Consider the following 25,064-nt stretch of genomic DNA (forward strand, 5'->3'; position numbering starts at 1 on the left):
GGGGGGCGCCCGTGGGGGTCCCGGGGAGCCCCCGGGGCCGGGCAGCGGTCTGCCGGGCGCTGCGCTTCGGCGGTGGCTTTCCCCAACGAATAAATAACTCCCGTCTTCAAAGCGAGCTGCCCTCGGCTCGTAAACAAGAGCTGGAAAAAGTAGCCTGGCATGTCGGGGCAGATCCAGATCAAAGGGACGGGAAGGCGGCTCTGTTTGTTTGTGGTGTTTACCGGGGGTCTTTGAAGAAAGGTCCTAAAATCCACTTTCGGGCAGAGCTGCTGTTTGTCAGCTGCTTTCTCTTGCGGGGTGCTAAACGGGTCTGGTATGAGCGCTCTCTTGACAGAGCAGGGGGGAATGTAGCATTTGCCCACTGGAGAGTGCGTGATAAATGTTTTGCCGATGACTGTACCAGTAATGTATCGGGCTCCAGCCACCCACGGATTCCCTCGCACCACTACGCTAAGGGAATGATTTCCCAGTAATTACAGAGCTCTCCTAAGACCGAGGCATGGACAGGGACATGTTTATCACGCTATTAGCCAATTATACACTCCACAGATTGGGGTGTTTTTTTAAAGTGTAGTCCCGGAGACACTTTACACAAAGGGTAGTCTGATGCAGTCATCCCGTCTTCTTTTTATTCAATATTATTTATAACTTTACTCTTTGGTGTCTTATTTCTAATCAAATACTTTTAAGGATGAAAAATCCTGGAAGCAGAGAAAAATGTATATATATAAACATTTTTTGAAGTATTGGCATTCAAATAGCCAGCTGAGGATGTGGCTTTTAGAGTTAGCATTTCAAAGAGAAGCTAGAGAAGCGGGTGAAACAGATAGGCAGTCACCCTGCTCGAGCAGTGAATTCCAGAGCAGGAGATCTGCAGATTAGGCACAGCTCCTGTCATTTCTGCTGCCTCGCACTGTGTTGTAGGCATAAAAGATGAAAAGTTTTTCATATGCCGAAACATCGGTTTGATCTTGATGCTCACTCTGCGTGAACGACTTGTGCCATGACTTTATCTCCTTGTCCTTGATGATGTTGATTAGCACGTCGATTATAAAAGACAGGTTTTCATTAGCGTGGATGTTTATAACTTCCTCTTTAGGTAGCTTGTGGCTGGCTGAACAGTATTGCCTTTTATTTGCTAAGCCTCATGCGACTTGCATGCCATCATCTTTCTTACTTGGTAACAAATCATGTGGGTTATGGTCTGTTTTGTTTTTGTAGACAAGATGTGAAATGGAGAAATACCTGGCACCTCAGCTCCCACCCGTTCCCGTCATCCCCGAACATAAGAAATACAGAAGAGACAGTGCCTCGGTTGTTGACCAGTTCTTCACTGACAGCGAAGGGTTGCCTTACAGCATCAACATGAACGTCTTCCTCCCCGACATCAGCCACCTGAGAACTGGCCTGTACAAATCTCAGCGATCCTGTGTAACCCACATCAAGACAGAGCCAGTCACCATCTTCAGTCACCAGAGCGAAACTACTGCCCCTGCCCCTGCCCCCACTCAGGCCCTCCCTGAATTTACCAGCATCTTCAGCTCCCACCAGACTCCCGACGTGAACAACATTTTCATCAAGCAGGAGCTTCCTAATCCAGATGTTCATCTTTCCGTCACGTCCCAGCAAGGCCAGTTGTATCAGCTCTTGAGCTCACCGGATTTAGATATGCCCAACTCTACTACTCAGGCAGCCGTGATGGACTCCCTTAACAATGTCTCCATGCCGTCAGCCATGGCGGGCCTTAACACGCTCTCCTCGGCTGTTCCACAGACTGCGATGAAACAGTTCCAGGGCATCCCCCCCTGCACCTACACCATGCCAAACCAGTTTCTGCAGCAGCAGGCTACTTATTTCCCTCCTTCTCCCCCAAGCTCAGAGCCTGGAAGTCCAGACAGACAAGCAGAGATGCTACAGAATTTAACCCCTCCTCCATCATACGCCGCAACTATAGCTTCCAAGCTGGCAATTCACAATCCGAATTTACCAGCGACTCTGCCGATAACCCCCCAGAGCATCCAACCAGTCAGATACAACAGGAGAAGTAACCCGGATTTGGAGAAAAGACGTATCCACTACTGTGACTATCCCGGTAAGCAATCTGTGCCAGAAGATCCCAACTCTTATAATAAAGTGTGAATAATCAAGGATGGTGTATAAGTGGTTTTCTTTAGCTGTAATCTACACCTAGGGAGAACCAAATAATTTTATGTCAAAGTAGAATTTCTCATCTTTATTGTTTTATTTGGTGTGGCACACTTTCACATTCTTTAAATAATATAAACCCTTTTCTTCATGTCATTTGTAATTCTTTTAACACCTGAGCTCATTTTACCATGCTGCAAAACTTGTACTCCATACAAAAAAAAAGTAGGTTAAAGAACTGTGGCCTTTTCTGATGTAAGTCAGTGTGACTGTGCAGCTCTGGCTCTCACTTTTCCAATACCTGTGGTGGAGCAGAGTCTCAGCTTGTCCAACACCGTACAGCTCAGTTTGAATCTGTTGGCTCTGAAAGAGTCATTTCAGCTCCCGGTAGCTGAGGCCACGGCTATGGCTGTTACAAACAGAGGATTCAGCTGCCTGCATAAGTCTATTAAAGCTACCTCTGAAAATCACCCACAATGGATTCCCTTCCAGCCTCTCCTTCTATGCTGAAGGGGGAGAGGGACCTGACTTAAAACTGTGCCTCCACGCAGTACATGATCCCAGATACAGACGCTCACACCCATCTGAGCACAGAAAGAAATTGCTGCTCATGGTTGATCTCCCCCTTTACCAACTAACTTTGGGCAGTGTATCACCTGTTTGGTGTGCCTTGTGATGAATGCTTGGTGGAAGAGTTATGCCAGGCCCTATGGGTAATGATGACACTGAGTCTGGCTTGATCAAATCCTCTAGGAAATTTTTAAAAAATAAAGCCCCCCTCTGAGTTGTTATCTTACCTAGCAGGTGTTAGTCTATACTGCATTACAAGGTAGTAAGTCTGTCAGAAGTGTACACATTTTTCTCTTCTCGGTGTAAAGCAACATATCCCTAGGAGCTTTGTATATAAAATTTTACTTCTAAATTGTGTCGGTGCCAGAAGGTAGTAAACCTAATGTTTCCAGATAGTACTCCAGCACTGAGTAAGGAAGTTTAAATGTAACGTGGAGTCTTCCTCTTCTCCTTACTGAAATGCCTCTCTACTTTTTTGCTTTGTTTTGTTTTAGGCTGCACGAAAGTTTATACAAAGTCTTCTCACTTAAAAGCGCACCTGAGAACTCACACGGGTATGTACTCACTCTCTCACTGTCTGTTGTTCGTTTGTGGCTTACACATTTTCTGAGAAAGCAAGCCCATTTGATCTGCTGTCTTCTCCCTGTTTCATGTAGAGTGGTGTGGGTTCAGGCTGACCATTCAGTTAAGAAAAATTTAAGGTTTCGTCAATGAGAAGAAAAATTGCTTTTATTTTTAATGCAGTTTTGTGAAACCTTTTATAATACAGGACTCAAGAATAAAACAAATGAAGACTGCTCAATCTAAAATTCCATAAAGCATTAAAAAAAAACCCAAACCAACTTTTCCCCCTTGAATAATTAATTAAGCATTGTAAATGTTATAGTTGTCACGATTTATCTAAAGAGATAGAATTTTCTGGTTTGGTCTTTCTTTTTGACCTGTTAGAATTACTTAATCTTAGAATTCTTCAGAAACATCATGAAAACTCCCAAGATATCTCTATTTGCTTCGTCCTTACCATTAAGTGTGCTTTTTTTTTTTTTTTTTAAGATAAGTGGTTGTATATCTTTATTTTTTTAAAGACATAATTTCTATTTTGTTGTCAGTGAAAGGCATTAAAATGGAGGGAGTGAAAAGTGCCAGTGCGTCACACTTGTTTTCTGTACCTCGATCAAATTCTGCCTGCAGCTGCAGAGGCAGTCCCGTTGACAGGCCCGCGTGGAGCGGAGCTGGGGACAGCACTGCTTATGCGTAGGCGCAGGAGCCATGTGTGCAGAGGACAGCGGTTGAGAGGTGGAACCGCCCTAGGTGCTCTTCCTAAGCCTTCACCTGCTGAGGCAGGGGGAAAGGAGGAGAGAGCAAGACGGAGAGAAAAATGTAGCTCACCAACAGCAGTCCTAAAACTATTTCGGACAGTTCCTTGCTGGGATCTTAGTACGGGAGTGGTCATGCTAAATCAGGGAAAAGCACATGACTGATTTCATAAAGAAATCAAATGAGAGGGCTGCGATTCCTGCTTTTAAAATTGAGTATGAACCCCAGCTCTTTTATGTGTGGACGTCGATTCAGAGCAAAACACAGTTCAAGCAACTCGCTTACTGAAGCAGGCTGTCGGCGCTACGGCTGTGCCGTTCACGTAGTGGGGTTTCACCTAAGTTTAAAGCAAAAGTCAAAACAAAACTTAGCATGAGCTATGATCTAACAAAATGTTTCACTATCTCTATGGAAACAAGGCCTTCTATTCAGCAGCTATTTTGAATGGATCGTTGGATTATTGTAAAAAAAATGGAGTATCTCCAGGCTAAATGTTACTATGGAAATTTTGTTTTGATATATGAAAGAGTTATCTGTGTTGCAGTCACAGTAAAAAATTAAAAGCAACCGTACAAAGATTATTGCTTTGCATTAGTAGTAGACTAAAGAACACTGTTAAAAATATTTTTGATATATATGATCACTCATTAGCAGAAAGCTTAGTAAGAAAGGAATATGTTCATGAGGCCATAAACCTGAGTAATGTCAGAGAGTATAATCCTGTTGCTCTTTAATAAACAATCTATAAATTTAAGAGTGTGTGATTTCCACTTACGCACTTTAGCCAGCAACTAAATACCAGTTTTAAATATCTCGCTTGCTATTATACAACAACTAGGAAGAGAGATAAAAGCAAAGCTTTTTGAATGTTGCACAGTCAGCATTTGAAACATATAGTTTACCTTTTTTAAATCAATTTATATATTTTTTGTACCTTGATTAGTAATGACTGGGGTTTATAAAAGTAATACTTGTGTGCATAGAAATGCATACCACATCGCTCATATATATTGCTTAGGGTCACTAATGTTTATTGTTACCTTCACTTTCTTTACCTATAGATATTTAACCTTAGAAATGTGGATAAATGTGCAAAGGTCAGAGGAGCTGATGTATTCATGGAAACAAGAATGTTGTTTTAGATAAAAATCTAGTCAACTTAAGCAGGTCTGTGATACAAAGGGTCTTCTGGGGAGGTGAATGAAGGGATAAACTGTCTAAAGCATACATTACATGCAAGAATGTGAGTCTGTATCCTGTTACCTGAATTATTTCAGAGTTTGCATTAGTTTAACTCTCTTGAATATTCACTTAATACTTGAAGATTTCCAGCACCGATTCTGATCTCTGCCTTAACATATGATTGAAATGTGTATCACAAGCAAGATCTCTGACTTACCCCTTACCGTAAATCCATTAAATGAATGTTAAAGTAAATGGGCGCAAACTCAGGAAAGCCTGTGAAGTTGCACAAGCTCCCCAGGAGTGCAGGGGAATCTCACCATTGATCTCCAAAAAGAAGGGCTTGATGCCGAGGGCTAAATTTGGGTGTGGGCCTCTGTGCATCCCATCCCCCAGAACTGTGAATTCATACAGCACTATTAAGCTTTGATTTTTTTTGTGTGTGGTTGTGTTGTTTTTTTTTTTAAAGAAGGACTTCTGTAAAGCTTTTCCCTTCAAAGTCTAAAGCAAGTGTCACGTAATCCATTTTAATAAAGTTGTGTTTGATATTCTTTCAAATCCCTTCAGGGATAGCAGACCTGTTTATCTGGCTAAACCCGTTCTTTAGTAATCATGGACCACTGAAGTTGTTTTCTCCTTATTCTTAGTTTCTTAACAATACCTTTTAAAATTGGCTGCAATTTCTCTCTCATCCCAACCAGTCCCCGCCCTTCTCAGCAATCTGTCATCTTAAAATAAAAGAGCCTGCAGCAAAGTTTGTCTGCCATTAAAAGTCAAGACAGACCTTATGGTTTTCCTTTTGTATTGGAAAATCTCAGCCTTTTCACAGTATTTATTTAGCAGCCTTTCTCTTCTGAAAGGCTTTCACTGGGTTTAGTAGACATTCTTTGAGAGCAAACCTAAGGGAAATGTTACTTTTGATAGGTGGAATGTAGGCTATAGTCTTGTTTCCAATTCAGATATGAACACACTGACTTTATAAATTACATTTAAATAAAACTATAGGAAATGGGCAAGAGGAAAATCCCTTACATTTTTCTCCTCAGGTGTTTACTTTACACCATCAGGTGGTATAAGCTGGTATAGTTAATCTGATTTAACGTAATTACACTGAAATCCTGCTGTTGATTAAGAATCCAGTATGCATGTAAACAGCTAAGCAAGGTTAATTTATTTATACCAGTCACTGAAGCAGACACGCGTTTTCTTTTTCTAGGTAATGCTTCAGCGTTTGTAAATTATGAAGTAAATTTTAGTTGTTGCTAAACTGTTAACCCAAAAATTGAACATGAACAAATATTCGAATGCTGCAGAGGTATAGGACATTTTGTATCCTTCTCCATGCTGTTCTGGAGCAGATGTCTGGTACAGTTTAATACCTTAAAACACTTCAGTATGGCTCAATATTAGTTGTTCCTGAAACAGGTAAAATGTTACTCGTTATGCTAAAGAACCTGTTGGAACATCTCTCAAAAGAGATGGGATTTTTTTACCTTTTGAAGCAGGGATTTTTCTTTTACAATAATTTTACCTGTTAGTCATGGAACAAGTTTTGTTTCATAACCGGCATTGTGCAACAACGGTATACAGTGGGGGAGGGGGTTATGCATTTATTGCGGGTTCTCCAGCAGTAAAAGCGCCTTAACACTCTGGCATAACATCTATATGTCCAACTTTAAAAACGTTCCAAATGTCAGTGTAAAGCACTTACTCGTGTGTGGTAGATAAACCTCATTTGATTCCTTTTCTGGCACCTGAGTATATAGAATTGTATTTACTAATGCTTTAGAAACAGTGGTCCTCTAACTTATCCTGTTAGATTTGGACTGTGGCAGTTCAGCCTTTGATGTGCAGGCACCTGGAGTACCCTACCTGTAACTCTGCAGAAGAGCCGCTGGCTCCATGGTGACTTTTTTATTATTATTTTGGTGAACAGCTGCACACTTCAGAATTGTGTATGGTTTTAGGAGGAAAATCTGTCATTGTTTTGAACACATCGAGGCCCGCACATTGAGGACATTTTCCAGCTGCATGTTGGTTTTCCGTATACAGAGTCTTTGTACAGGCATGTTCTCTGGTCACATGGTGGACTTGCCATTAATAGTTTCTAGCATTAACTGCAGAACTATTTCGTCTCTATCTATAGATCTAGTTTGCATTTGGTGATGGGAAGTGGAAGCCGAGATAACTCAAGAGAAATGGCATTTCTCTAAATGAGATGCACTCAAAATACTTCCCGAGTTATTTCTAATGTTTATGTAGACATGGAACAGCTGCTGACTTCTGTGGTTCCTCAAGGTGCTAAACGTTTTATTTTATTTTTGATTTCTGCCTCAATAAATCCAGAATTAGGCTCTGATGTTACATCAGTGTTAGAATCAGTTTTGTGCAATAGACTTCAGCAGTCCTTAGGACTTGGCACTCTGAGTTTACCGTAGCTGTAAATGGGTGCTTGTTAAAGGTGGCACCATGTAGAATTGCTCAGGAATTGAGGATACCTGTTGTTCAGAAAGGAAGACAAGTGGTAGTTGGACTCCTGCTGAAAAAAAAAGCACCTTGAGAAAATGTGTATTAACTGAAATTGTCCTGAGACTTAGGTGAGGGGGATTTCACTCACGGTGTACAAATGGGGGATGGAGGCCCCAAAAGACTGCCTTGCTCATGATTGCAGCCTTCTGTCTACATAGCAAACCTTATCCTGGAAAAATCTTTGCATCGTGAAAATAGCTATTAAGTAATGTTTCTGTGCAGATTCTGCTGCTTTAACCTGTTAGATGACTCAGTTGTACTGATTATACTTTAAGGAGGTGTCAGTAAATGCCATCATTGATAGAGGCAATAAGGAAAAATGAAAGAGAGTTAAATAAAACTGTTGGCAAAGTGCATTAAAGTGCAGTGTTTCTAGACACTGCCGGAGAATATGTTGGTATCTTTTATTTATGAATTCTGCTAAATCCATTAGTTGCCTGTGTGAGAAATGGAAGTACATTATTTTCCTGTGCAAACCACAGTTTAAGGCAAAATAATGCATTTTTTTTCAAACACTTTGTGAATGATCGAAGACCTTGGGATTAATTGATCCGGTTCATCTGTAGTCATAACCTAAATGAGACATGTTTGAATGTATTGCTCAAAAGAGGGCGAAATCTTAGCAAGATAAACCTGAATTTTAATTAAAGATTACTGGTCATTCACATCAGTGTCCAGCACGTGATTTTTATGAAGCAGGGAATTAAATTCCAAGGTGTCAGGTGAGGGGTACTCCTGTTAGATTTTAGATACTGAAAAGAAAAGCCTAATATTTTCTTTTTGATTAAAAGCCTAGAAAGTCCCTCTAAGCACGAAAGCTTAAAAAAATTGTTTCAATTGCTCCCTGAGAGGATTAAACTTCAGTTCCAGGATATTTGATTCCTGATAAGGAAACTGTTGACCTAGGAGACCAGCTTTAAATATAGTTCATTTTGAGACCGCCCTACATAGGCTAATATAGTCCCAAGATTCACAGCAATTGCTGGTGATTAAAACTTTCCATTATTTGATTAGACATTCCTTATTGTAATTAATTTCTGAGCTTGACTGGGACGATGGACTCCTGGTTCCAGGGTATAGTATGTTGTTTGTTGTTTGTTAGATGACCTGCACCTCCCGTTGGTGAAAGATTAGAAACATTTAAGTAATGTCCTAGTTTAGTCTGAGTATCTTGGTAGCAGCATTCCTGTCCTGTCAGGCTGCATTATTTATATTCAGTGATCTCTAACAACTCTGATTAAGGACATATTAAAACCTTTGATTTTGGCAAGCGTACAGTGCTTCGCTTTGAGTTAAAATAGCTTTAATGTATTGCTTTCAATTTTTTTTTTTTTTGTGTGTGTGTGTGTGTGCATACAGTAGATGGAAATCTGGAAGTCTACAGTACATGTTTAATAAATTCCATTTTAAGAGCACCTCTTATCTGACTGTACAAGAGCCAGTGTTACTGGTGTGAGAGCTAAAGAGCTGTTCCTGCACCACAGGCGTAGATGAGGAAATGTGTTCTTCAGCACAGGGCGTGTAGATACAGCCATGCACCCCAGATGGCATGGATTTCTTATAAACCTACTTTAAAACAAATTCCTTTCCTCTTTGTTTGCATGTCTCCTTGAAGAGAGACCACCTCTGTTAAGACAGAACGTTATACCAGAAAGAAAATAAACCATTGCACAGGCCAGTCAAGATTCCCCAGTAATCCTTGAACTGCGTAAGACAACACTTAGCAAAATAAGAGTGCTTCAAGCACTGGTGGGAGCTCTGAGAAGATAATGCCTTCTGTGCCTCTGTAGTCAGAAGGCAAATGATGCACAACTCTTTTGACCATCCTTGTTGCTTATCAGTCAGTTATCTTTTTCTCCTGCTCATGCTTTTGTTAGAGAGATCAAATGCCGCTTGATTATCAGCATTCAGACTTACAAGGCGCAATGACTCTGTATTACAGGACTCCTTAAAATGCTGTTTCATGGTGAAGTACTACTTAATGGTCACCCTCTAGCCATTACTATACTAGGCAGAGGCTTTATCACATTTTAAAATGTGCAGCATATGTTACGCATTCATATCACTGTTGGGCTGGTTGTTTCAAGAACTAAATTTATTTTGCCACTTATAAAATAATCTGGACATACCTTGCAGGCTGTCAGCCTTCTCATTCATCTTCGTCTTGGACAACTGAGAATTTCAGTGCAGTAAAGAGCTTTTAAACACCCAAGATATTTTTTCATTTTGAAATATCAGCTTTCTGCTCTTCCTCTTTAAAAACAAAACAAAACAAAACAAAAAAAACAACTGTCTTAAAAAAGGGCAAAACCCCAACCAACAAGTTGCTTTTAGTGACAACTACAGTGCTTAGTCAATGACAGAAGGAAGGTCTCATTTTTAGGTAAACATTGGGAGCTAAAAACTTACTTTGAATGAGTGCAGACATATACCTAAGCAATTACTTGCAGTTCCAGTCAGCCTGGAAGAGACCAGAGTTTAAAACTGTGATGCTATGAACTAGAGGAAAGTTTTTTCAGGCAAACTGAAACAGAAAAACCATTTGTTATTTTTGAAAAATCTGAGGCTATAGCATGTCAGGGAACTAAGACAACTGATACTGAGATGTGAAAAATTTGAAAACAAATGCACCAGAAAACTTTGAGACAACATATGTCTTCATAATAATCTGCTTTAAAACTGGATATAGTAGAGGTTATGTACATAAGTGGTGCAGTTATGGTGCAGAAATTTCTGCTTTGCCTACCACCTTTTTATCACACCTTGTTGACTATTTTTTAAGGCCAAACACTTGCTACTAGAAATAACTCCATAATAAATACAAGTAATATTAATATGACTGAAAGAATGGCAAGGGGGGATCTTTATACTTTTATGCTTTTATGAGCTGTAATCAAGTGTTGTCTTTTTGGAGTGTTTGAAAAGTGTGCTGCTTTTTCTTCCTCAAGGAAGCTTCAAATTCACTGCTTTGACAAAAATTTCTGATAGGAAGTAAGAGAAGTTGCAGGCGTTGGCTGGTGAAATACCTGTATTTGGATTTCTGCATACCAATAGAGTTACCTAACTTTAGGTTTAAAAATCCAGCCCTTGCTGTTTGCAGCTTTAAAGAAAGCCATCCTAGAGGTGAATTGCAGAAATAAAGTCACACTACTCTCTGGTGAAATAAGAAAGCTTATTTTCTTGTTCATGGAGAAATTAATCACTAATGGAGGTTTTCAGTGACTCTTTTTTTCCAAACAGATTTTTAAACAGAAACCTTTTCTTGAACAGAGGCTGCGTGTTGAAGGCAGAGGGTGTCTTCGAAATGACCATCACCAACCCCTCTAGTGGCACTGTACCTTACCCAAATGAGCATGGCCATGACAGTCACTGCCAGTGGCTAGAATTAGTGTTAGGAAAGCAACTGGTGCATTCTGGAACCTCTAAATCACAGAAAATAAATTAAAGGGAGAAGAGCCGACATGGTGTGCCTCACTGGTCCAGACCATTCTCTTCAGTTACTGACAAGGATCCTGAACCTTGGGGTCTCCCATGGGATAATTTATCTGTTGAAGTGGCTGGTTAGGTTAGCATGTTATGTGTGGATATTCAGACATTTTGTTGACATACTTGCAATCTCACAGCATTATAATTATTTTTTTTTTTTTAAACAGACAGACACATTGCAAGCAAAATAGTCTCCTTTCAGGTTAAAGTGCCTTATCTCTTGCTAGGTGCTTTCTGTAAAAGAGCTTCCAAAGTAAACATTAGGGCTTAAAATTTCTGTGCTCAAGTACAAGTCTGTTTCTCATGCTCCATAAATGTATTTTTTTTTAAACTGGAGAATGGATACATATTAACAGCTCAAGAACTTAAAAATATATTTTGTGATGTATAAGCCTAGCAAAATATTTTAAATCAGTGATACTGGAAGAAGGTTATGCAGAAATCCAATTAAACTTATGAAATCCCTATCCTGTTGAAGTATAATTTAAAGGAAAGCAGTTCTGTTTCCCAGAAGTGCTGTGTATAATATTTCTGGCTTGGGAAGAAAGGGTTGGAGTGTGCTATTTGGCTGGAAATCGGTACCAGCTTCCTCCATGGTGTTTTAGTTGAACAGTGTTGACATTCTAACAAATCCCATGGAAGCTCCCCTGAAGTGGAGGAGTTAGCTGTTTTCTTGCTTTTACAGTGAAATATCTGTTTGATACTGCGATCATGTTCCAGTAACCGAGCCGTACTGCCTTCGTATTTGATGACCAGTGGCATTCTTGGTTTAACACCCTATAGAAGCCCTAAATTGCTGGAGGAAAACCAAATATTTCTGAAACTTTACTGCTACTGTATTTCACACAATCATTAAAGTAAACAAATCTTACATTACTCTGTAGCCAATGAAAACAGTGGATAAAGGGTTCAGTGTCCCTTGTTGTGTATACCTGCTTTTTTTAAAAATAAATCTTCAACCCCAGATTTCTCAGTGCTTTAAATCAGCATAGCAAAGAAGTAGGATCACTTCAGAAAATAAGTAACGTGAGGCTCTTTCTCCCTCACTGCAAGAACTTAAACCAAATTCTTATTTCTGCTAAATGACAAAAAGCATGTGTATAGGTTGAGAGAGAGAAAATACTACCAGATAGTTGTTCTGCTTTCTTTAAAGGAGTGAAAATAATCTCCACCTTCTTTTTCTTGCCCCCCTGCCTCCTTGCCCAAAAGGAAAACATTTGAAATTGATTCAGTTCTTAAATAGAACTTTCCAACGGAAACTAGGATTACAAACATAGATATTCAGTATTTTACCCCTAGGATTTATTCAAAATAATCCAGGCCTCTACATTGGCGCTAAAAATACATTTTCCAGTTCTCACTGTTGGCCAAAGCAGGGGTTAAAAGCAGCATTCTGGCTTTAATTTCCAGGACATAAAAGTAACACTGTTAAAACAATCTGCATAAGGCACCAGCTCATTCCCCTCCGCGCATCCCCAAGCCCTGCTTGGTTTAGCTCAGGTCTGCAGAAGCCAGCTGGCGAGGAGGAGCGGTGCTGTTCTGCAGGGCACTGCCTCGCTTTTCCCATGAGCAGTGTTGTTGCCCAGGAGGATTCGTGGCTGTTTCAGGTGGTGAAGTGACCATGACAGTAGGGTATGTTTCTAGATAGTGTCTCTGTAAAGTTGTATCCCCTGGAGTTTGATGGGGGTCTGGCCATTGGATTCAACGTTGACTTGGAAGCTGTGGCATCCAGCAGGGTGCAGGGTTCACTGCTGACCCTGCTGCTGGCAGTTCGTATGCCAGGGGCCTTCATATCACCTGCTGATACTGCTTGCAGGATAGAAGAAGTTTAACAGAGGACAGCAGTTTTGTTTGGACTCAGACAGGGTCAGGTACCACCTACGCAGGGACAACTTTGAGACTGCTTTTTCAGTTTAATCCGACACTCAATGAAGTTGCATGTACTTCAGACCTCCTCGATGCCAGGCTTAGAAGTGGTGATTTTAATCTCCTGGTCCCCATTTTGCTCTGGTCTGGATATTCCTAGACTTTTGTACAACTAGTGCTAGTTTTCCTGCCCTCCACCATTTCTCTCATTCCCTGCAAAGTGGATAAGTGAGCGTTTGGAATATATAGAAGGCTGACTATGTATATGGGCTTTCTGGGCAGTTAGGGTAGGGAGATCACCATACTGGGAGTTTAGCACTGAGTATAATGGCAGTTTTATGTGAAAGCTTTTAAAGAAGAGTTTGAAGCCAATATAGGAGAAAAGGAGAAAGAAAGGAGGAAAAGAAAAAAACACACTGGCTTTAAGTTGAGGTGGTTCAAATGCAGGAGTAATGCTTTGGTGCAACCTCTGTGTGTGCATGTGTGTTTTAACACAAAGTGTTCATGGAAGATCTCCCTGGTGCTGCGCCTATAGATCAGCAATGCGGTCTTTTACAGACCACATTAATAACCCAGTTTGAATACATTAAGGATGATTTGTGTAGTGCAAAAGGTCCCTCACTGAATAGAGACCTTCCCTGTCATTCTGCCATGAAGACCAAATGTGTTATCTCAGCTGGCTTCTCTGACATTAGAAAAGCTTTACACACTGAGTTTAAATGAAATCTATATTTTAACCAACATTATATGTTGCATGGACTGAAAAAAGCATCCAATATGATAGATCATTTCGGTCTTCAGTCAGCATCAGACAGATTAAATTCAGCTATGACAGAAATTTGTAATGATTTGTGTTCTGATTTGCCATACACCAAATAATTTTAAACTCAGTGAGAGGTGATGCCAGGCTCTAAGTTTTTTTTTCTGAAGGGATGATACATTTCCAGTATGATTTCAATAAGTCACATTCACTGTTTATGCAAAGAGGTGGTTGTTTGGGTGGTTATTTTTTCTTGTAGAGGTCTGGTTCTGATTGTTACCCTGCTGCAAACATGAAGTCACGTCAGTGTTGTGAGCAAAGGGCTGGTTCTGCTCTTAGCAACAGACTCAAGGTAACTAGTCAGTTGATCAGAAGAAGCATTAGAAGCATTAGAAACTCCCAGACAGTTTCATAATTTCATCTGTATGATAAATTAGTGTCTCTGAAGTAATGTTTTGGAGTTTCTCTAATGGTGTTCTCTGCATAACTGGTGCAGAACAAAGAGTCTGATTGCAGGATACTGGCTTCTGTCTTTCTTCTGCGTGCTTGTATGGTGGTAAGGCAGGGAAAAGTAGGAGTCACTCCACAGTGCTGTAGGATTGAGATTGCGACGGTGAAGATCTGAGACCAATGGAGAGGGTGAAAGTCCGTTAAGGTGTGTTGAAAAGGACTTTTTGGAAAGCTCAGCCTTGGTCTGATTCTGCTCCAGATGAAGCTACTGCCGAGCGCTTTGATAGACTCAGTTTTCTTTCTCCTCTTGCCAAATGGGTCAAATTAATATAGAGGATATAGATAGCAATCCATTCTCCCAACTGAAAGGTGTTTTTGTCAACCAGCATCAAGCAATAGCCTATAAATAGGTAATCTTAGCCTCTTTATTTATATGAAGCTTGCTTGTATGGTGACATCATGTCCATACCAGCTCCCGAGCAGGTGTATGTACACGTGTAAAGTTCTGGTTTCACACAGAAGTCACCTTGGCTTTGTGGCTTCATATTTCTTCCCATTTCAACAAACACCTATAAGTTATAGGCCTGCTCAAAATACCCCATTTATAGCTCTGAAATGGATGAAATAGAAATATTTTAGGTGCTTGGGCTGGTGCATTCAAGACTAGCTGGATACTTCGAAGCTGTGTTCAGCACTGCAACACAGGAAGTTTTCAGAGATGCCATGCTCCCACTACATCAGTATAGGCTCATGGAAACAGCAAGCACTTGCCACCTCTAAAATATGGCTATTTAAGCACCTGACTGTAGACATTTAATTCTGAAAATGGGTGCTTTGGTCTTTTAGGTGCTTTCTCCTATATATAGCTAGCCCAAACCAGAATACCACAAGTTTTTATTGCCCCTGACATTTTAGAAAATACTATCCCTGTTGTGTTTGTAACACTGTGCCCTTTCTTCACACATCAGAAGCTCTTGAATAGATCTGCACACTACAAATAATCGTTATAGAAATCTTCCTTCTCATTTCAGACCTCTTAAAAAAAGCTCTGTGTAACTTAATTCATCCATTTTTGAAAGGTGCAAGTGTAAATTAAAAACTAGGCTGGATTGTCATGTGAGACTGCTTTTTTTTTTCCTACTCCCTCTCATGCTGAGATGAATGTAAGGGAGCGTATTTCAGTCTCATGCAGTTTTTTTACCTCTGTGCATTTCTGTACCATAGCTGTCTCCAATTTGTATGTTTGAAGTTTTCTTACGTTTTACTGAGGTATTAAATCACATATTCAAGAGCAGAATTTTCCTGGAAAAACAAAGGGGCTGCCAGTTTGGTGCCTATTGAGTAGAGCTCTGAATAATTAGGAAACATCAGCTCCTGTTTTGTCATTGATTTCTTCTTTAATTTGGAGAGCAATGCCATTCAATGTGATCACGCATTAGTTTTCTCCCATGGAGTGACAGCTGACAGTCTCATTTCTCTGTGCTCTGTTTCAGGTGAGAAGCCATACAAGTGCACATGGGAAGGCTGCGACTGGAGATTCGCTCGCTCGGATGAATTAACGCGCCACTACAGGAAGCACACAGGGGCAAAGCCCTTCCAGTGCGCTGTCTGCAATCGCAGCTTCTCTCGCTCGGATCACCTGGCTCTCCACATGAAGAGGCATCAGAACTAAAGGCTGGACTTGTCGTTGAGGCTGTTTTGTATCTATGCAATTTCCTATTGACTCTCGACATACAACTGAAATGAGTTTAATTTTGGAGTATGGGTTATCCGTTTAAAAGAAATCTCAAAAGAAACTGGAAATGTATATTTTGTATATTTATGCAGAAAAAGGGAAGACACTGTATCACAATACCAGAGTGTTTGGTTGTTTGTTTGCTCTCATGATGTATATGGCTTTAGTCAGCAGGTTTCATCTCTTTACAAGTATTATGTCTTGACACATTGCAGCTTTATACATTTTTTTTTTCTCTTGTGGTGTTTTGACCAAAGCACTGTCATTGTGACAATGTTTAGTAAATGAATTAATGAGAGGCTGCAGATGAATGAACTCAGTGGAAAAGCCATGAATTGTAATCTGTCAGGTTTTTACTGGACATATTTAGTACTTGTGGGGGTTTTTTAAATGTTAAGTCGTTCTGTGGAGATAAAGTACATAGAAAACTTCATAAACAGCCATAGAACAAAATATTTTGTTCTGTATGTTGCATGTTTGCTATGACAAAGATTTTGTAAATATGCAAATCAGCTTTTTAGGTTTAATACAAAAGTTTTCTAAAAATCATCTGAAAAAAGCAGTTGTTTTACATTTGATAACACGGCACATTTACAAAAGAAAGTTATTTAAATACCTCTCAAAACAGTACCAACTTAGCTTCATTTTTCTTAAGAGAAATGAGCTAAGCATTCATATGTTTTGTACCTGTTAACTCAAATGGTGTGCACTGAATATTCAAAGCAGGATTTTGTTTTCTAATTGCTTAAAAGGGCAAAACATGTAGAATGAACTGTAAAGTCAATATTGGAAGCTTAAATAACAGGGATGGTTACAGTGAACACAGAATGTTAAACCTCTTACTATAAGCTAAACTTAGTATCACTTTAAAAGAAGGATTTAGAATGCAATTTTCATATACAGACATGTTAAACTGGTTCATCACCAGTATGATCTAGTTTCATGTGGATATTGCATGTAATTTACTAGAAGGTAAAGGATACAGTAATTTTGTTTAAAATTACAGTGCAGTTTAGTTAATCCACGGTTCAGATTGACACACATAGGGGAAAATTTACTGCTGACAAAAGTAGCTGAAACTCCACTGAAGTCAATGAAGTGGTGCCCTTTTATGCTAACAGTGACTTTGATCCACCATGTTCAGCCTTGAAATAGTAGAGGAAGGGCCAAAGATGAGGTTAGACCATGTAGGATTTGGCCAGATGACAGGAGGAAACCAAACAAACCTAATAAGTGTCTGGACTTCACAAGCCGTAATATTAAGCTGTCAACCAAAGGCTAGAATAGACAATCAAAATACCAAAAAAGGGTCTTGCAGGAAAACCTAGCTTTGTTAAAACTGTTGTTTGTCTTTATTTATTTGTGGTATATGATAGACTCTTTTTTTTAAGACACTTTTACATATACTTGATAAATTATAGTTTTGTTTGTTATAGTTAGAAATGTTGCTCTTAATGTAAATAGTTGACAAACGATGTAAATAATTTTGTAAGGCTTCAAATGTTTATACGTGGAAACACATGCATAAATTGGTTGCTGTTTTGCTTCTTTTGCCTCCCCCCTACCTTATTTTTGTATTGTGGTATTTCCTATGCAAATGATGGGGCAAACAGCTGTATAGTTGTAGAATGTTTTGAGAGAGAATGAAATGGTTTATATATAAAGACCTTTTTTTTTTTTTTTTTTGCAAAATAAAACAAAGTGCCTAATGTGTGTGTGTGTGCGCATGTGTGTGCTCTCTGTAGCTCCTGACAGTGAAAGTTCTGTGGTTTTGCACTGGGAGCTGGAAATTGTAGCAATATCAAGCTCAGTATGTCTGTTCCTCATAGCAAGGATTGTTTCTGTGGAAAGTACCTGGCACTTCTGCACCCTACCTTGATGAAAATAATAAATGTGAAGGGATAAGGGATGGTGCTTTTCGGCCATCATAACTTTAGAGGAAGTGTACAGTAGCCTGAAAATGGTTGCAGTTGTCCATCCACAGTAGCGTGAATGTAAATAAAAAGTGCATAGAATATCGAAATTCTCTCCTGCTTTCAAAATGGATAAAACCTATTCACACTCATCTACAGCTTTGTCTAAAAGCATTTTTTCCCCAAAAAGGTCCTTTCATGCCTTAAGAAAGACAGGAAGATCTCGTAATGGCGCTGTGCGATGCCCGCCACAGCAGTCTCCTTTTCAGTATTTTTCCCTCGGGAGATGGAAGTAAGGTTCAATTTTCAAGTGGAGGTGTGTGTTCAGATTGGGGGGGTTACCGCTGTCTTCTCATCCTCTGAGCTTAAAGAAGAGAGGCACACTGAGCTTTTTCAAATATATTTATCTTAAACCAAATAAAAGGGTCAGTTTAAGTATCATTTACTACCAAATTATAGTAACCTAATTAAATCAACTATCAATTTATTCAAAATTCAGTTGTTGTCTTGTAAGCTCTGGCTCCTAAATCCTTCCTTGAATTTCTCTGTTCTTTCCTTACAAACTAACTGATTTTTCTTTAATTGATTTTTCTTCCTTAATTAGCCTCTCCCACATGTCAGCTAATCCTTCCTCCTTTTAAAGAATACCTAGGATACCATTAACAGAGTCAGTGAAGACCCGGTTAATTACCAAGAAAATCTGCCTGCATCTCACCTAACCCTGCACAACCGCAAACATAAAAGCGGTGTTTTAGAGAACAAGGAGAGAGAACTCCCAGTAGCACTGCTGTGGCATTGCCCTGTTCTGATCCAGCCATTAGAAAAATGCTCGAGTTTCTTTGAAGCATTTCTGCTCAGAGAGGAAGCTGGCAATGAACTGGGCAACCACTCATGTGCTGTCACTGCAAAAGAGAGCTACCAGACCTTATTTTGCTGAGTGCAGGGTGAAGTGAGTAACAGCGGCAGCATGGGGTGTTCAGAGCCACAAGCCTCCCTGTTTAGCTCAGCCTGCTGATCTGGGGTTGGACCAGTGGTGGGTTTGGTAGCTCTTTCTAATCTTTCCCCGTGAATCTTCTCTCCTCCTGTGCTTTGTTTCAAGTCTGTAGATGAAGGAAGTGCTCACTTCTGCATTTCCCATGCCTTTTCACAATGAAAGCTCGCTGATTGCATGGTTTCAGCCTCTAACATTGCTTCAGACTTGTTTTAGATCTTTCTATTGCTCAGCTACCTGGTTGCATAAACCAGCTTAATGGCTTCATATTAATCTTGAATGAAAGGCCATAATTAGGCCCATCTACTTCAGCAGGATTTAACCTAATGCAAACAGAGACAGGCGCAGCAGACCCGTGCACCAGAATACATTACAAAACCAGAGGTAGAGGAGCTTTCTTCACTAGCAAGTGCTACATGGCTGATCTCAAAACCCGCAAGAAAAAGTAGTGTCACCATCGCCCCCACTCAGTTCACTTAAAGCAGTTGGTGCAGAGTCCCCCAAGGTACTGAAGGCACCCTCATATTCAACTCTCCAGTTATCCTTCAGCACCTGAATTATCATTCCACATGAAGAGGGAAACTCCAGTTGGCCAACTGGCTTTTCTGGTGGTCACGTGAACACCTAGTCATCCTCTTGACTTGGTGCCGAGTTCCTTCCTGTGGTTTTCACTGTGAATTTAGGACCTGATCCTCCACTGAAATGCCTCTATGGCCACCTGGGAACTTTGTGCCCTCCATTACATGCGATCCTTGCACAGATCCTTGTTTTAATGTGATCGGTACGGTGCCATGAACCTCTGCCATGCTCTACAACTACAGTAGTGGTGTTGCTGTTGACCTTCATGAAAGAGAGTCCAGCTCAACAACTGACTATTAGCTAAAAGAATGTGGTGAATTACTCATGTGCTGAATAATGCATCCTGGCACTTCGAGTGTATTAGGACAGAGGGAATTTATTGGCCACTGTAAGTAGCAGAAGCAGCCTGACGGGTATGCTTTTAATAAAGCAACTCACATACTTTGCTTGTGTATACTTATTCCTCTTCTCCTCCACTACTAGCCATTAGGCTGTTGTTGTCATCTACTGTGTTTCTAGCACCCTCACCAATGCTGCCTGTTTGGAATTTGGGATTTAAGCAGACCCAGGCCACTGGAGAAGGCTATGGCAGAGTCCGGTCCATCTACAGCGAGGAAAGGGCCATCTATGGCAAATGAAGAGTGCTGTGGTTCCTGAGATTTCTTTGATGTTGTTATTGTGCTTTTTAAAAATAGTTATTGTTTATATATAAATATGTATGCAAATATATGGGCGCATGTGTGTGCGTGTGCATGTTCATTTACATATTCAGTTTAATTTTGAATGCTGGGAAATATTTGCTTTTGACGACATATCACGGCAACAAACTTCACAGGTTATCTGAGGAGCAGTCAGGGAAAGAGAAAATCGGTGCTCCTGTGTTTCCACACCAAATTTCCAAACAATTGGGGAAATTTAAAGGTCTGCTTTTTCTGCTATGTGTACTGTACTGTGGAATAAATGCAACAATGAATTTGTGTTTCCTAAGAGTAGGTTATTTCTTTATTTTGAAGTCTCCTAAGTGAGGGAGAGAGAGAAAGAGCTGGGGGAAGGGCAGTTATACTGCAGGAACAAAGTGAATTCATACTGAAAAAGAGTATCTCTTCAGTTAGGCAAGTCAAAAACATGAGTTATTTCTGCAAGAGAACCTGTGAGGGTGGCAGCAGACAGCATCCTGAGATGAGGTCTCAGGTAATAGCTTGTCAAAGGAGGCTTTCTTAGCTCTGCTTTTCCTTCCCCTTCTCTGCCCATGAGTCTCAGGCTTAATTTGTATTTCCTGTTGCTCCAACAGTTCCATCTGCTGCTGTTTCTCCTTCCCACCCTATGAGCGAACCACAGGTGATAGGCTTGGGCTAGTGCTGCCCCTGCCTCTACTTCTACCTGCATGTGCCCCACTGTTGGGCTGCTCCTGGCTGGGGCACACATCTCACCCAACTCAGGTTTTAATTCGTGGCATAAAGAATGTGTGGCTTGTTTACGTTCTGCCAGTCTCCCTGTGTTGTACTGTATAACTGGGGCAAACTTTCTTTTATTTTCTCATGTCCAGTCAATATGTAGGACATACTATTACTCTGCATATAACAACTTTTGCCTCCAGCATGATCTTTTTTCCGCACAGGGACTGGGAAGCTGATTAGAGCCTTCTCCCTCCCATGGGACTGAGCAAAGGTGTGTGTTGCCAAGGAGCATTCTTGCACTTCTGAGGCAGCAGCTCAGAAATGTTTAGCTGTTCAGCATAACTTTTATAACATAACATAACATAACATAACATAACATAACATAACATAACATAACATAACATAACATAACATAACATAACATAACATAACATAAACATAACATAACATAACATAACATAAAAACTGTTCAGCATAGAGTCATGGGGCTTCCAACCTTGGTTTTTGTGCTAACCTCCCCATTTTCCTGCCTCACTCTTTTTTACTGTAATAGAGTCAGTTCAACAGCTTCGGCTACAGGAAGCTTTAGGAAAATGTGGTTTGCCTCTTTCTCAAGAACTGAGGAGTCACATTGGCTGATTTACCATCTCTTCTGCCTGGGAAATCAAAGTCTGAAGTCTCTTCTAAATAATATCCCCAAAGGCCATTTCTCTTCCCAGCCTCGGTTGTTGTTTCTGTTTGTACTTGTTTTGTTTAGCTGGCTATTGTTATTGTGGTTTGTCATTATTTCCAACCCATTGGGGTGGATCACTAGACCAGAAAAAGGATGTAGGCACCCTCAGAGGGACCACAGTTGCAGTATCCCAGGTTAGTACTCGCGCTGTGAGGTTGTGGACTCATGGCTCTCTTTTTCCAGCCTCACAAAACCTACACTCTCGGCTGCTTGCTGACCTGGCCTTAAGGAGGATGAAAGTGAATAACAGTGAGCCCTCTGTGCCTCTGAATAGCCCATGGCCTAGTGGGTCTCCTGAGAAGTCAGGGACATTGGCTTATGGCTTTCTCAGGCCCAAGAGGAGCAGGTACCTCATCTCCTAGCCAGTGGAGAATTGTCCCACTTCATAGGTTAGTCTATCAAAGAGGGACGCCATCACCAAATTCATACAAGCTGATGGTTTTGCAAAGAAAAGCAGCGGCGGCCTGCGAGAAGCTTCATCCTGTGCAGAAAGTGAGCCAGAAAGTGAGGCAGAAGAATGCCTTTGACATTAAGACCCCCAGAGGATTTAGGCAGGGCAATACTTAATTTCTGGATCCTGAGCAGGGATGAGCATGACCTGAGTTCCTAACAGCATGAAGCCTGAGCCTCTTCTGCATATCTACACAAGCACAACTCTAGGACTCTAAGGAATTTTAGACTCATAAATTTATCAGCATACAGAGTTTATCCTGTAGGGTTAAACATTAGCAGTATGAAGGTGTTCGGGGTTATATGCTTACATTACACCCCACCTTAGGTGCTAAATCTGTTTTAGATGGATCAGGCCTCATGTTTTGCTTCAGTGAGAAGCAGCAATGTGCAGCTTCAGTAACTCACATGACTGGAGAAGGCTTGAAAAATCTGTTTCTGCAGGCGCCCTTGGCACCAGAGCCAAACTTGATGTCTGAGGCTGTAGAAGCAGCCTTCTTCCTTGGTAGCGATGATGCAGATCTGCCATCAGGTGAACACTGTCACCACCTTGTAGGGGACTCTGGCCACTTCAGGCTGGACTGGGAATCTCCACCACTGATTGAAATGGTAATTCAAAAAACTGCTCTATGTAAGTATGACACAAAAGAAGACTTAAAGTCTGAGTGTATTGCTCTTGGGGAGTTTTCATAACAATTTCTGGATTCTAGTCTTTTAATCTGCAGTCTCTCCTGGGGCCAGGTCCAGATTTGACCCTTAAGAAAAAGTTTATTTTCCAGTTTTGTTCAAATACAGTGACCTCCCAAGAGCAAAATTTGTAAGATTTCTGCTGCAGAAGATGGCAGAATTCTTGCCAGATTAACACCATTTCCTCTGTTGCCCATTATCAGTAAGAACCTTACATGGTCCAAGCCTTTCCCCTCAGCCCACCTCTGATGAATCCCTTAAATGAACATTCAAATTTGCAAAGGGTTGGTAAGAAAAAGCAATAGCAATGTGTTGAATCTTGAAGCTGAAATTGTTTTGGCTTGTTTTTTTTGTTCTCAGTGTTTTCAGCTAAATAATGAAATAGCAGCAGTTTTCTAATACAAATATTTGTATGCTATTACTAAATTTACCTGTGGCTTCCCCTCCACCCCCAAAATTAATAAAATGCTGTTTTCCTAACACTGCGTTTGGTTTTTCTCCTGTGCTGTTATCAGGCTAGAACTAAGAATCATTCTTCTTTGAAGAAGCTCAGACAAATGGGTAAGCCAGGCTAAATGTCCCCAGGGGAAAACTTACTTCATTTCTGAAACATTAACAACAGCAATCAAATGAAATGTGAGTATTTTCAGAGTACATACTGTGCCTTAGGACATTTAAGCTAATTTCTTGCATAAAGGAACTTTTCAGTAACCTTAAAGAAGCATGCCCCAAAAAGACAGTTCTGAATGCCAGCTATTCCTGACACGTTACCATCTGCAGAAAAGTTAGGCTCAGTGGACCCGCAATGCTCCTCTTTTATCATATTTGTGAGATTATTTTGTGTATTTAGCTTGCATACAGTGGTTGGGAGATGTTCCTTCATTTGCTTGTGGCTGACATTGCTGTTTTGCGATGGTGTCTTAGAGGCACCTCCCGCTGTTTCTTCAGTGTTACTCACTTGGTCCCAGCAGTGGGGAACAGGTTGTTAGCTGAGGTCTGGTGACTGAAAGAGGATGACCATCTGACCAGTCTTCAGCTTGTTCCAAGAAAGTATTCTTTTCATGCAAATACTGCCAACCACTACTGCCCTAAGGTGAATGGGTTGGTGCACCTTACCATGCCTGGAGAAACATCTGGGGTTGGAACATTTGCTGATAAAATTGAACAAACTTGAACTGAATGCTCTTTGCACAGCTGTGATTCAGAATGGTTTGGCCCATGCCTGGACAGACACCTGATTTGAATCCTTTTCCTGCAGAAAGTTCCCATCATCTGCTCCCTCTCAGACTTACTTCTTAATGCCACCAGGGAATTAGCAAAATGGACAAATAGTGTTTTTTTCCCCCGTGTGTCTCATCCTTGGCATTTAAGCATAAACTTCTGAAAAAAACACCCTTAGCAATTAATGGAAACAAATCAATCTTACAGCCAAGGCAATGCATAAAATCAGTCTACAAAAAAATATATGTATGTTTATGCTGGGAAGTTGGATAATCAGCTTTCTCCTTGCAATGTCTGTAGTTGTACAAGAATTAAGTTCGCGCAACCACAGCTTGTCTGTACTACTAAATTAAGTGTGGCCGGGACCATTCCCTGGTGCCAAGGCTGACGGAGATGGGGATAGAAATGGCCACATCCACGCTGCTGGGCTCCCCTTCCCTCTCCATGCCCTGCACACACACTGCCCATTGAGCACGGCCTTGGTCCATGCCAGCTGCTGGCCCACACTTGGGAATTGTTTGGGAAAGTTGGCCCCGGCGCTGCTGTGCCAGGCACTGTGTGAACAATTAAACAGCACAGACAATTGCCTTCCAGTGCCTGGGAATGTTCCTCGGCACAGTTTCATTTACCAAGATGGACGTTAGCTTTGGAGTTCAAGATTTGGCAGATTCAGCTCAGCTTCCCCCTCGACTTTAAAAGGAGGGAGACAAACAAACAAAAAAATGGCATTCAGGGGAGCAGTTCTGCTACATGTGGTCCTTCTTAGAGCCTGAGAAATATGCAAATACACAGGCTCTATTGATTTGCTTCAAATTACTCCACATTGACAATAGAATAAAGACAAAAAGCAGAAACGACCCAGAAAATGGCCTTTCTATTAAGAAAAGGGAAAAGACATTTTATTTTATTTTATTATTTTATTTTATTTTATTTTATTTTATTTTATTTTATTTTATTTTATTTTATTTTATTTTATTTTATTTTATTTTATTTTATTATTTTATTTTATTTTTTACTGAGTGACAGAGCTTGAGGAAGAAGTCTAGTTCTGGG

The 25,064-nt window shown here is 40.6% G+C and overlaps 1 protein-coding gene across 1 annotated transcript; it reads left to right on the forward strand.

The window, feature by feature from the left end:
• Positions 1-19: 19 nt before the first annotated feature.
• Positions 20-17,743, forward strand: KLF5 (Kruppel like factor 5). The gene is made up of 3 exons (XM_026856697.1): positions 20-2,092; positions 3,210-3,269; positions 15,799-17,743. Exons 1-3 carry the CDS (start codon positions 1,234-1,236, stop codon positions 15,975-15,977), a joined length of 1,098 nt encoding a protein of 365 aa, XP_026712498.1. The 5' UTR covers positions 20-1,233; the 3' UTR covers positions 15,978-17,743.
• Positions 17,744-25,064: the final 7,321 nt, after the last annotated feature.

The sequence above is a fragment of the Athene cunicularia genome (assembly GCF_003259725.1).
Source record: "Athene cunicularia isolate RWA chromosome 1 unlocalized genomic scaffold, athCun1 chr1_part1, whole genome shotgun sequence".
Taxonomy (NCBI): Eukaryota; Metazoa; Chordata; class Aves; order Strigiformes; family Strigidae; genus Athene; species Athene cunicularia.